The sequence below is a fragment of the Rhinolophus ferrumequinum genome, chromosome 5 (genome assembly GCF_004115265.2).
Source record: "Rhinolophus ferrumequinum isolate MPI-CBG mRhiFer1 chromosome 5, mRhiFer1_v1.p, whole genome shotgun sequence".
In the NCBI taxonomy this organism is placed as follows: Eukaryota; Metazoa; Chordata; class Mammalia; order Chiroptera; family Rhinolophidae; genus Rhinolophus; species Rhinolophus ferrumequinum.
This window is the reverse complement of record NC_046288.1, coordinates 36,975,248-36,989,229: the sequence shown is the minus strand read 5'-3', so window position 1 is coordinate 36,989,229 and position 13,982 is coordinate 36,975,248. Positions and strand designations below refer to the sequence as shown.

General features: G+C 39.0%; 1 protein-coding gene across 2 annotated transcripts in view; it reads left to right on the top strand.

Annotated features, from left to right (window-relative positions):
* The window catches only part of RASGEF1B (RasGEF domain family member 1B), a 534,882-nt gene that overhangs the window by 183,502 nt on the left and 337,398 nt on the right, over positions 1-13,982 (top strand). For both annotated transcript variants that reach the window (XM_033106128.1, XM_033106129.1), the window contains one exon: positions 3,859-3,912. In XM_033106128.1, coding sequence (XP_032962019.1) covers positions 3,859-3,912 — 54 coding nt within the window. The remainder of the gene's footprint in view (positions 1-3,858; positions 3,913-13,982) is intronic.

The window sequence follows — 13,982 nt, the reverse complement described above, 5'->3', positions numbered from 1 at the left end:
CACCCAAAGTCATTCACAATTGCTGCAATTAGAAAACTGGAATGCCAGTTAAAGTCCTTAGACAGGAACGAAATGAGACTGACCAAGCATGTAAGTACAATCCCCTTAGAAAATGGCCAAATTACGGTTATGGACTCTCACTGACCCATGCCATCCCTCTTTTACACTCATTCGAGGTACGGAGATTTCACCGTACATTTGTTACTTGGCTCAAGTGGTTCCTTTCTGCAAATGTAACATTTAGAGCTAATAATCATATTAATTTTTTTTTTTAGGGAGGACAATTTCACCCATCTCTGACTCTCATTTCTCCTTCAACATGTTTTCTCAGATTCCGACGCTGTTCTTGAAGGTAGAATGGTATTGTTTAATTTCAAAGACCATTTCCCCTGGGGCTATAGCCCAGTAATGTCTGACTTCTTAGACATGTTCCTTAATTTACTCTCCCCAGTGGTGTATTTTAAGCTTAGTTCAAAATGCAGTTAGAGTTTCTCCAGTTGCCCCCACACAGTCTTCAGTTGCCGGAATTTGGGTCCTCCCCGTATTTTTACATCCATTTAGGACAGAGAATGAGACTTGAAATCATGGACAAGAAGAGAAATTCCACCATTAGACTTCGGTTTCCTGGAGAAAAATTTGTTGCATTAGACAGGGAATCAGGATCATTTCCATAACTAGCTCCTTTAGAGTTGAGACCAGTTGTTTTCAACTGGGGGCGATTTTTGCCTCCCCCCACCCCCAGTGATTTTTTGGCAATGTCTGGAGACATTTTTGCTTGTCACAATTGACATGGGGAAGGGTATGATCTACTGGCATCTGGAGGGCAGGGACCAGGGATGCTGAAAACATCCTGAAGTGCACAGCACAATAAACACAACCCCACAACAAAGAATTATCCAGTCTAGAATGTTCATAGACCTGACATTGATTTAGCCAAACCAAACGGATAATGGACCATAGACATATGCTAAATACAAAGAAAATGTATTTTACTACCATCCAGGATTCTTTTGTCTCACTCTCTTGGCTTTACTTTGTAATGCTGTTACATGTGAGGCTGCTTTTCTATCATTATGCTTCCAGAACACTGTTTTGGGATAAGAACTGCAGTTTTACCTGGTGTCATTTTTTTGTTTATTGCATTCATTCAATGCATATTCATTGGATATCGTGTTTGTCTCAGGCACTGGGCTAGGTACTGGGGCCAAGGCATGTTGGGTGTTTACCTCCCTGGAGCAGAACTCTGAGAGTGAACATTGAGGAGGGCTATTTTATGCCATGATGCTCAAGTGGACAAATGTGTCAAGTGAAAGGTCATGAAGAAGGCATTTGATGCAAAGATTGCAGGTGGGGTGGTTCACTGTAGCATGTGAGAGCTGTCTGCTTCTTTGGCTTTTCTCTCTCTCCTACTGACCCAATCTTTGAACAACAAGGAAGAATATCTTTTTTTATATCTCCAAGGAATGAGAGAAACTAAGATACTCCTGGCAACAGCAAAGACAAGATGGCATGGAACTTCTAGGACTATACCTGGTCCTGTCAACAAGGGCAGATGTTTGTCAAGGTTGAAATTAGGTTGGTGGGATCGATTATGATAAAAATGAGTCACGTGCCCTCATTCTCTTTGAGCAAAGATGGCTGTTTGTTTATGGGAGTCATTTTCTTCCTTTCCTTGAGAATTATGCTGTGTCTGTTTTTATGAACTTCTTCTTTTCCTTCTTTGTTTGAACTTTGCCTTTTCTCTTTTTTCCACCACCAAAATTCTTCCTTCCTTTCTCATTTTTTCTTCTCTCATAAACGAAATGAAAACACAAATAAAAATTTCCAGCAAGCCAAATTTAAATATCACACCTAACCTAAACTTTACACTTACTTTTTCTTCATTAAAGATGCTTTTTTGGGGTATGTATATCCACACCTGTGTTTTCTATACTTTAATACTGCATATTATTTTGAGCTAGAAGGCCGGAATATGTATTGGCTCAGATTCTTTTTTTTTTTTAACAGCTTGATGTTTTTTATTGATTAACAAATTTTATAGTGGAAAATTGCAACTAAGCTTTGCAGTTACATAATTGTTTATTTTTATTCTCTTATAAAGATAGCAGCAGGATCATTAACTCAATGGAATGATTGATAGGGAAAAAAAATCTTAGTATTTATCCTATTTTGAAGAAATAGGCAATAGTTTTTATAAAACACACATTGGCTCAGATTCTTAACTTTCTTGTCTCCAAACGAAACAAAAGTCTAGATGAGGTGATAAATATTTTTATGATATATTAGGAGAGAATGGGTAAAGTTTATATGTATATATACACACATACAAGGATATTTATTGCAGCATGGTTTGTAACAAAAAAACAAAAGAAAGCAAACAAAACCAACAAAAAAGAATCAAATCCTGGAAAGCACCAAATATCCATCAATAAAGGAAAGCATACATAAAATATGGGATATCCATATTATGGAATGGTATGCAGCTAAGAAGAATGAATCAATCTGTATGAACTGACCTGGAAAGATGTTGATAATATAGTCTTAGTAGAGTGGTATGATCTCAAGAAAGAAAGAAATTGTAATATAATACATATAATTAATATGTAATACATCTAATTACATATTATATATATTTCATAAAAATAGAGAAAACATAGAAGGATAAATACAAATTATTACTGGTTACCTCAGGAGGATAGGTTTAAATGGGGATTAACTGATTAAGAATATGTATTAGTTTTGTAATTAAACAGAAAGGTTTACTGAAAAATATTTCAATACTACCGGAGGTGCCAAAAAAATGTATACAAGTGGACACTTTGGTTAACATTGCTCAAGCAGTAGTTCCCCGCAATCAGAAGTATCTGGACGCTGATGGTAACCACTTTGAGCACCTCTTGTACTTGCGGAAGTCAAACCTAACTTGTATTCATCTTTTGTTATCAGTATATATTGAGTATTATAATTTTAATAGTTTTCTTAAAATGCATATATATTTTTTTTGGCACCCTCTGTATTTATGTGACTGGCCATGGATAGTTGCATTGAACTCTTTATAGGATAATCCAAAAGAAACAAATTGCTTGTAAGTTTCAGGTGGACTTAAATGCCAGAATAACTTTTTAGCGGTTCATGAGGCCAACAAAACACACACACAAATATGTCAATCAGAGGGAGTCTGAGTATGCTAAAGAAAGTAGAGATGAGGTGGCCAGCCCAGGTACTGCTGTTCAGACTCACAAACTTCTTGAATGGGGAGAAGCTCCACTACCCCACTCAGGCTCATAAAAAGGTGTCATTTGAAAGATTTTGACATTTCACATTTTGGACATATTTCTTCAAGATAAAGAGAGCACCATGTGTGATTGTGAAGGTGGGTTTTGGAGTCAGACTATTTGTCTTTGATTCCTGATCTAACCATTTCCACGGTATATGATCTTTGACAGTTAACCCAACTGTGCTATACCGTGTTTCCCTAAAAATAAGACTGAGTCTTATATTAATTTTTGCTCCAAAAGACACATTAGGGCTTTTGTTCAGGGGATGTCATCCTGAAAAATCATGTTAAGGCTTGTTTTCTTTTTGGGTCTTATTTTCGGGGCAACATGGTAGTTACCTTCTTTGTGAAATGAAGATAAATAAGTCTTTACCTCACTGGATCATTGTTGACTCATACTAAATGTTCCAACTTGTGTTGGGTGGCAGTGGGAACAGTGAAGGGCAGACACTTTCTAAAATGCAGAGAAATCACCGGGGTCACAAGAAGTGGTGTCCACCTTGGATTGGAGATGCACAGGGCCAGGTCAATGTCATTACACTTTAGTGGTGCTAACGTGTCTTTACCTTCCTGTTTTACAGACCACTGTTTTCAGCACGTTGGCCAATGAGAAGTCCTTTTCTGACTGCAAAAAGGTAAGTCAGCCTCTGAGAATTCCAGCCTGTTGTTAGAATAGTAAAAGCTTCAGAGTTGATGACATTCAATTGAAAAGCTGTGGTACCAATGAGAATGTTCTGATGGCATATTGTCACCCTCTTTTTTCAGAGATGGAAATTTGAATGATTCTGTTTAAGGACTGGGAAACTCTGTTATCATTTGACAGCCTTTTTTATACAGAAGCTCTGCTTCCATATATTTCTGTCTTGCTGTTTTATCTGACATTTTATTCTACAAAGTGAGCCTCAAGGGAATCCAAGGACAACTGCATTGCAGGCATCTATAACTTTGTTTGCAAATTTAAATCTAATAAACGTATGCCCAATACAATATAAACATGATTTTGTATTTGGAAAGAAAACTGATCATCTAGCATAACAATATGGTTTGGATTCATCACAGTCAAGTTTGAGAAGCTGTCATGCTTTGCAGAAGGATTAGCCTTGCTAGCATCGGATGGAAGATGGCGCTGCCATGGCTCACTTCTGAAGACTGCCTACTGTAGCAGTAGTAGTCGTGTCAAATTCCTGGCCTGTACCATCCAGGGGGTACTTTCATTCACCTTTTTAATCTCAGGTTTAACTAGGTCTCCTTCTTGAGGGGAAAGAAGTGATTTCACAACCCAAACAACTTAAATAAATTCTTTGACACTATCTATATGGCAAACCAGGTGCGTAATGAGTTGACCAGTGCCTCATATATTACTTACTTGGCTTTTCTTAGGATTTTATGTTATGGCATTGTTTGCTATGCTATTGCCGTTCCTGAATTTTCTTGAGAGAGAAATAGGTAGCAGGGATATTCATCTTACAAGCGGTGTGAGGGCCCACTGTTCTAAATGCCATCCATTTTATTATCTTGATAGTTTTATTTTTATTGCTTACTAAATCTCCATCTTGATTGAGTTCTGCTGTGTTTGTCTTGTTCTCGGCTCCCCTAGAGTGAGGACCATGTAGTGCCCTTAGAACGAAGGGACTTTACGGATTCTCTAGTCTCACCGTTCCCCAAAGTGGCACTGCCATTGGTATAATTTGTAGATGGACTTCTAGCCTCTCCCCGAGTATTCTGTTGACAGGAGACTTAGAGCCTAACTGTTCACTAGTGAGACAGTGTTAGAGTTCTTCATTTTACTGAGCCAGTATCTGCCTCCTTTTGATTTCTGCCTATATATTAAAGTATGAAGTCAGTTAAATGTTGTCTTCTGATACTTCTCCCCACTCCACCACTAGCCTAATGATTTTCCTTCTTAACAGGACGTTGATATGGTTGATTTCCAAAAGCATGGACTGTTCAGCACTGGCTGTCTGGTTTCGAAACGTGGCTCTGCCACTTACTACTTATGTGACTCTTGTCATCTGTAAAATTAGGATGGTAATTTTACTTACCTCATGGTGGATGAGTTAATGTACGTAAAGTCTTAGAACCATGCCCAACACATAGTGAGTGCTATGTTAGCTATTATCATTGTTATTGCTTCTAGACCAGGTTATCTTTTTTTTTTTCTTTTCAGTCTTTATTACCAAAGTCAAGAATTATGTATCATTCTCCACATTTTCCACTTGGCAAAAGCTCTGTGGGACTTTTTACTTATCATTCAACAAACTTTGTCTACATACTTGACATATACCAGGCACAGTACAAAGCATGGGCTATGATGAAAGCTGTAGACTTTCTTGAGTATAGTGCTAATATTCTAATATTCTAGTATGATGGCATCAGTTTCTATTCATAAGCCATAGCCTTCTGTTGGCCATGTGAAGTTTAAAGTCCTTTTACATGCCCCTTAGACATTTTTGCATGAGTTGCTGTTAAAACATGATCTTCTTTTCAATTTATGTAAATAACTCTTTGAGTATGAATGTAGGCCATTATGTTTATTTTTATTCATTTTAAAATTTTGATGAATCAAGGTCATTTATAAACCCTGTTGTATCATCCAGTGTATTTACTACCTCTTTCAGTTGTATGTCATGTACAAATTAGAACCGCATAGTCAGTCTCCATGACTTCACTTACATGCATACATTCATCCCCCCAGTCAGTTAACAAATGTGCACTGAGTGCCTGCTATGTGACATATAAAATCAGCAGCATGTGGTAATAGTTTGGATATATGGGAGAGGAAGTAATTAAGGATGATGCCCTGGAATATCATGGTGAACAAATCACATATCATCTTACCCTCATAGAAGTTACAGTCATTAAACATGTAAATTCTGATGAATGATATTCTGATTGTGATAGCAAAATTGTAATGAATAATGTGATATTTTTAAGTTGGGAGTTTATGAGACCATATACTAGGAGACTCTCACCAAATCTATAGTTCGTGGAAAACTTCCCTGAAGAAGTGACCTCCACGCATATACCCAAGGAAGGAATAGGATTGGGCCAAGGTGGAGACGGTGGAGACAGAAAAACAGCAAGTGTGAAAGGCTGGAGGTGAGAGGTGGAGAACTATAAAATGTTCAGAATGTCTGGAAATTAATTTGAAATAGAGAACAGTGAACAGTGAGGCTAAAGGAAGCCTGATCGTGGAGGACCTTTTAAAACCATATTAAAAGTTTAGATTTATTGTAAAAGTAACATGAAATTTTTAAAGGACTTTGAACTTAGGAAGGTAGGTGTGTGTGACATGATTTTCATTTCATGATTACTTGGCTACTGGAGGACAGAAGAAGCAAGATTTTAAATATGAAGTCTAGGTGTAAGGCTGTAATCTGGGTGAGAGATGGTAGTGGCCAGGATAATAATGGCAGTGAGAGCAATTGATATTTAGGTGAGAAAATCAATAGCATATATGGTAATAGTTTGGATATATGGGAGAGGAAGTAGCTAAGGATGATTCCCTGATTTCTGACGAGGGCAACCAGCAGTGCTATTTTCTGAGGTAAACAGGTTTAGGGAGGAAGTGGATGAGTTTAGATTGATACATGTCCAATTTGTGGTGTCTGTAAAACCTCCTAGTAAGGATGGCCAGCAGGCATCTGAGCATGCAGATTTACAGTTCAGGAAAGCTGTCGGGGCTGGAGATATGAATATAGGAGGAATGTGCATAGAGAGAGTGATTGAAAGAGTAGGAATGGATGAGATCACACAGGGACAGTGTGTAGAATGAAGAACAGGAGGGCTTGTAAGAATCCTGAGGAGCACTGATCGATAGGGGCTGGGTAAAGACTATGAACCTGTGATAGAAAGTGGGAAGATAGAGCCATAGAGGTTGGAAGAAATCAGAAGAATGTGATGCCACAGAAGTGAAGTCAATAAAGAATAGTCAGTAGTATCAAAAGTGTGGCTGAGACGTTAAGTAAAATAAGGATTGAAGTACATCCATTGGGTTTATCAATATCATAGGTCGTTGTTGGCTTTAGTGAGATCAAAGTGATGGGTACAGAAGCCAGACTGCAGTGGTTTTAGGATTGAGTGAGGAAGGAAATAGAAACGGTAGGATAGAGTCTTCTTTAAAGTAATTTGTTTCAAAAGGAAGGAGACAAATGAGTATTTGGAGGGGGGTAAGGGGATTGAGGAAGGGTCCTTAGGATGGGATAGATTTGAGCATGTTTGTTTAAATGCTGTTAGAAATAAGGCAATAGAAAGGGAGGGAGTAAGGATCCAAGAAAAGAGAGGGGACAATCCCTTGAGTGAAGTCCTTAAGAAGTCTTTAAGAAGATTGAAGACTTTGGATTAACCTTAGATTGAGGGATACGTCTTGCTCAATAATAGAAGGGAAGGAAGAAAGGATAGAATTCATATGGGAAAGAGTGGTGGAAGCAGGGAACCAGAACTGGGCCATGCCGTTAGATAACTCTGGTCAACTCATCCAGCTTTTCTTTTTTCCTTTTTTTTTTTTTTTTTTTTTTTTTGTGGTGGGGATGTGGGGTGATTATTCGACTAACTCTGAGTCTGCACAACTATATGATTTTAACAGTATTTGTTTATAGATACTCCCCCACAATATTTTGTATGTGTAGGACCATACATATGATCAGCAATCTCTGGGCAGTCTTTCCTGTTCAGCCTCACATTTGTGTCCCAAGTAGTGAAGTCTCTTCTGAGCGCTAGGTCCATGATGCTGACTGACTAGAGGTCTTTTCCACCTTGGTGTCTCACAGACCATCTCTAAAAGTGAACAGACCTTTTCCACATATTCTCTCCTATCTTGAACTTTTTTTTCTTATGTTCACCACCTCAGTTATTGGCTCCATCGTTCTAAGCTAGTAATCTCAGTGTCATCCTTGATTTCCCCCTTTCCTTTACGTTCCACATCCAACTAGCTATGAAATCCTATAAATTCCTCTTTGAAATGCCCCTAGAATCTGTCCATCATGTCTTTCCTTGCGTCCTTATCCCTCCTTTGGAAGGTTGTAGCAACTCTTTCTTTGCTCTTTCCTCATACCAAGTTTTCCCTTCTCCACTCTATTTTCCAAAACACTATTAGAGTTACTTTCCAGAAAACGAACAACAGACATCTGTTCATGTCAGACCCTTACTTAATAACATCTAAGGGATTTCAGTTTTATTCAGACTTGACCCCAAACTCCTCTGTATAACTCGAGAAGTCGCCCCTGTTATCTCCTTCATCATCTCCTGGCATTCTACTAGGTGCTGGAGTCTGGAGACCTTGAGCAGACTGCTCCTGAATGTGAAACTCTTTGATAACTTTGTGCCTGTGTACAAACTGTTTCCTCTTCCTAGAGTGCTCTTCTCCCCCTCCTGTTGGCTTGGGAAACTTCCCCTTCCATGGAGAGACTTCTTCCAAAGGAAGAGACATTGTCACTTCCTTTTCAAAGACTTCCTTGGTTTCTCCAGGAAGGATGAAGGGTTTTACCTCCTGGGTTCATTACACATCGTACTTACTCCAAGTGTAACACCTAATAGCAACCACACAACTTGTCAAATGTTGACAATGTTCTCAGCCCTGTGAGAAGGGCTTTACATAGATTATTTCCTTCCATTTTATAACAGCTCCACAGGTAGGTAACATTATTACCACCATTTACAGATAAATCATTAAGGCACTTGCTTGGGGACACTCCAGCAGTAGGTGTTTGAGCTTGGATGTGACTCCAGGCAGTCGCCACAAGAACCATGGCTTTTAGGATTTTGCCATCTCCTTCTGACGTTGGATTTGGATACTTACGGGTTCAGCTTCTCCCTAAACTGGCAGCTCTTGGAGGGGAGGAACAATGACTGATTCTGTTAGGAATAGTAAAACAATATGCCTCGGTTAGTGAGACCCCAATAAAGGTTTATTTAATAAATGGATTTGCTGCATACATGATTGTTCATTAGTATAATATCATTATGGCACAATTTTGTTCTAAAAAGCAGCTTTTTTCTTTTTCATAGGCATTGAGAAAAGAATATTTATATTCAGGTTTATTTACGAAGGTAAATTTCTACACTACATTAAGGTGTTAATGGCTAGCGGGGGTTGGGGAGGGGAGCAATTGGAGTGTTTAGCCAAATGTGCAAATATCCTAAGGCCTACTTCCTAAGTACCACCTTATGCAGGTGTAAGAACCCCTGTTCTTATTTTCAGCCAGCAACCAGTTCACTCCTTAATTTGGAAAATCTAAAAACATCTAGAGGATGTACCTGAATTCATTCATGATTATTTTTTGAGTGACTCCTACGGCAAGGCAGTTGTTATTAACATGTTATAGACGACGAAAAATAAATATGCCAAGGCATGAAATGACTTACTGTAGGACACACAATCAACTCAAGGCAGACTCATAGGGGATAGGCCCATTGCACAGCTTTTGATTTTCTTCCTCTGTAACCTCTCCAGCCCATGCTATTTAAGTAGTGTTGACACATGGGGGATGTGTATTGGGTGGACGAGCAGCAGAGAATGAGCCTCAGTCATGCTCCGTGATGTTTCCTACCACCTATTTTATGTCCTTTGATATTTATATCTTTGTGTCTTGATACTTTCCCATCTCTCAGTGCAAGATATTTGGACCCTGATATGTTGGCTCAGCACTTTGTGTAGGGACATTCTGACACAGCATATTGAACTTCCGGCATTTTAATTTGAAGGTAATGTGCAAAACAGATATATCCTCATCTCTTCCCCAAAGCTCCTTGCTCTGACCCTGACTCCCACCCCTGGGGCACAGGTCAGGGATAGGCTAGGGCTGATGGACAGGTGAGGTGATGGATGGAGTGAGGGTCAGGAATAAGTTGAATCCCAGGGATGTGTTAAAAGTTAGCTATTTCTGTTTCACAAATTACTTGGAAATGAAAAACAGTGGTTTTCCAGTTTGCCATCAAAATGCCCTGCTTCATCCTGCTGTAACTTCCATGTACATATGGTAACCTAGAGCCCCATTTGAAATCCCTGTCTGTGTCATAGAAACAGGTTTCTCAGATTGGAGAGATTATTTAAAAAATTCAACTACCATTTTGATGGTTTTTTGTACCTTGTTTTGGTGGGGTGACAGCTCTGTTTTCCTCTATGTCTCTCTCTATTCTCTCACCTGGGACTTCTAATATCTTAACCCATGTAAATGACAACTTTTAAAAATGAGGGTATTTAGGAAATATATCCCTATCATCCAAAAAGTACTGGTTTTAGAATATGTGGGAACCTAAAAGAGATCCACTGATGGTAGCTGTAATTTCTGGGATTGTTTGTGTGTGTGTGGCCGTGTTGACTTCTGTCTCTTCCATCCAACCCTTGGCTTTGACTTGGTCCCCTCTATCATTACCAGTGATGTATGAGTGTACAGAGCATGTGCCCATGTCGTCTCTTAGGCCACTTGATGGCGTTTTTATTTTTAATAGACATAAGTGATGCTTCGCTCACATAGACAAGGTCATTTTCCTTCAGGAAAGGGTGATTAAGAATATAGAACATAATGGGCTTCTGGAAGAGGCAAGTTTTTCATCAGTGTTGGGTAAACACAGCCAGAGATAGTATATCAGCGGTTAAGATATTTACTCACATTTGGTTCCTCAGCCTTTTGAAACTGTATCATATCTGGCTTCCTCTTTTAAAGACCAAGACTTCATGTCTCCATGGCGTTCATTGACCTCCACGCAGCTGGCTGGGCAAATTCCCATGACTCTCAGCCTCTTGGCAGAATTTTCAGGCTGGTAGGTCACGGCGGCTTCTTCCCATGCCCTGAGAAAGGGCAAAAAGTCCAAATCAACCCAGTCAGCATTGAGGAAATTCCTCAGTTCCCCCTAGAAGGACAGCATACCATGTTCCGGAGCAGTCACAGTAAAGGGTATCATTTCAAGCAAATTTTAATGCTGTTTACTTTTTAAGCAGATTTTTTGGAAGCTATGAAAATTCATTTTTGGCAGAGTGCTGTTTTTGCTGACTTGCTGTAGGGCTCTCTGGGGATAAAGGATGATATACACACATTTGAAAGTTTTATCCTTTTTTCATACGTGCCAACACAGGCCACTAATTTATGGAAAGGAAAGTTGTATCGTTTTGAACAGAGGGGAAGCCCTGCAGTCCTCCCTCCCTCCTCTTCTAGTCCCCTAGCAAAGAAAGCTCTTAACACTCATTTGCAACATTAGGGATAAGGAGAGGTGGTTCTGGATCCCACGCACTCTCCTTTTAGCTCTTATTGCCCAGTTTTTTGTTGCAGTTCTCCAATCCCACTCTCCTGGCTCTGGAGACCAATTTCTGGGACTGGAGTCCCAGCTCCACCGCCCACGAGCTCTGCAACTTTGCCCAAGTTTCTCAGCCTCTCTATACCTCACTTGCCTCATGGAAAATGAAACAAATAATGGTGTCAGCCTGTAGAATTGTTGTGAGGATTGCACAAGTGGATCTATGTAAAGTTCTTAGAACAATGTCTCAGTAAGAGATGTTCATTCTTATTCCACCCCTGTGTTTGTAGAGAATAATTTGGGCCATGGTGCTTTGAGTCCCACTTTACCTCTTTGCTCTAAAAGAGGAACAATATCAAGGAAAGTACATCAGTCGACTTGGGCTAACATCAGCATTTAGAAAAAAGTAATAATCTGCAGTTGCATAGGAGAAGTACCCTTGTATAAGTCTCTAATTCTTAGTAATTCTAAATCTTAATAATTAGAATGCACTCATGTTCAATATTGTTATAGGTTCTAGCCCCGTAGGAGCAAAGCATTTCTTCATAAATGAAACATAAAACCTTCCTAATAGTATAACAAACATTTCTGTATCTCTAGCATCCGACACAATTTTGAGCACATGGTGGACATTTAATGATGCTTGTTAACTCATAAGCTTGGCATAATATTAATCCTCCAAAAGCTTCCAGAAGAAGGCTTGAGGTAGAAAAGAAAGGAAGAGCGAGAGTCTACCCTTGGTATATTTTGTTATCCCAACATCTAGAACATTCCCAGGTAGGGAAAAATAACTTACTACAGGCTTAGAGGTACAAAATAAAATGTAAAATATACCTGTCCCTCAAATAAATATATATTCATTGCCTTTTCTAAATGTTAATACGAGCCCCGTTTGATTATTATCATCACTATTGGGGGGAGTGTCCCTTATAATTGTGATTTGGGCCAGATGAAGTGAGTCCTGTGGGTCGAATGGGTTTGTGGCTTTTCTCTTCCTCGAAAGGAGGCATCTCAATGGATGGGTTGGTGAATACAAAGTGCTATGGACATGTGGACTTCCTTGCTTTCAGTGCAGTAGCCGTAAAGATAATTGAATAGAGTGAATATTGGTGATTCCTCCACAGTGTTATTGTGTTATATCCCTAGTCGGGGATTTTTTTTATTCTTTGCCTTGTGATCTTGACGTTTCAAAGGGAAAGACACATAACACCCAAGGTCAAACTAAGTAGTCATAGTTTCCAGGATTAAAATTGGTTGTGTAAAAGAGTCTCCAGACCAGGAGAAATGTACTTCCTGGTTTTGTGTATCTCCTGCCCCAAGTAAGAATCAAAGAATACATTATAATTATTTTGTCGTTGTCGTTGTTGTTGATGAGGTATAATTTACAGCAAGTAAAATGTCTTACTTTTACAGGAGTGATAAACATTTTTAAAATCTAGTAACAGGATCCCGTCAGTAGCATTACCTCATGCCTTTTGGGGAGTATTTTCATGAATTGGGCCTTACGGATAACTACACCACTGCCAATGCTAGAACATCCATTCTTCTCTCCCAGCAGCTGCTATAGTTGTCACTGTCACTTCAGAATAAGCAGCACATTTAGATCCACAGATTGCATAAGAAGGTCACTGCCTGCTGAAGTGACACTGCTAATAGGGAGGAAGGTAGTTAAGGGCAAATGTCATGAACTGCGTTGCTTTAATCCCCTTTGAGCTCTAATTACCGCAGCTGCATCTGCATGAAAACAAGTTTCTAGAAGAGGACCTTCATAGTCTGTGGTTCATGCATAACTGCCCATGTAATGCACATTTTAGGATATATTTGAAACAGTAATAATTAGCAGCAGCCCCCACAAATGCACACATGTACACCTGCAAAAAAACAAGAAGCTACTTTGAGCTGCAAATAAAGCATGGATTTTTGTCACAGCAATTCTAGACTGCCAAAATAGTGCAATGGAGTAGCAGAAATAAAGGGACGTTGACTAATATTGCAAATTATACATGCAAAGGGGCATTTAAGAATCATACTATATATACTTTTTCTTTCTTTTTGTGTGTGGGTAAATGCCACACACTGTACTCTGTTCAGCTGTATAATTACTGCCTTGATTTCACTGTTTTTTTCCAAGTACTAAAGATATTATCGTGAACTTTTGGCTGTAAATTGTGTTTCCCTTGTGATTCTAGAGCATTTTCTTCTTGGCTCTTATGTTACTGAGTTTCAAGGACACTGTGGCAACTTATTCTCCCTTTGTAACCTATTTTCCTTTCAGATTTTCCAGTCTTACGTAATCAAGACTGGACTATAGTTATTTAAACATAGGCTGTTGTGTTCATGCGTACATAAATACACATTTAATTTTACATAATGTGTTCTGAAAGACTAGCTTTCATAGAGATAGTTATATTGTTTTCTTAGTCTACAGAGAAGTGTGCTAGATGTGAAAAGAAGCAGAAAAAAATTAAAAGAT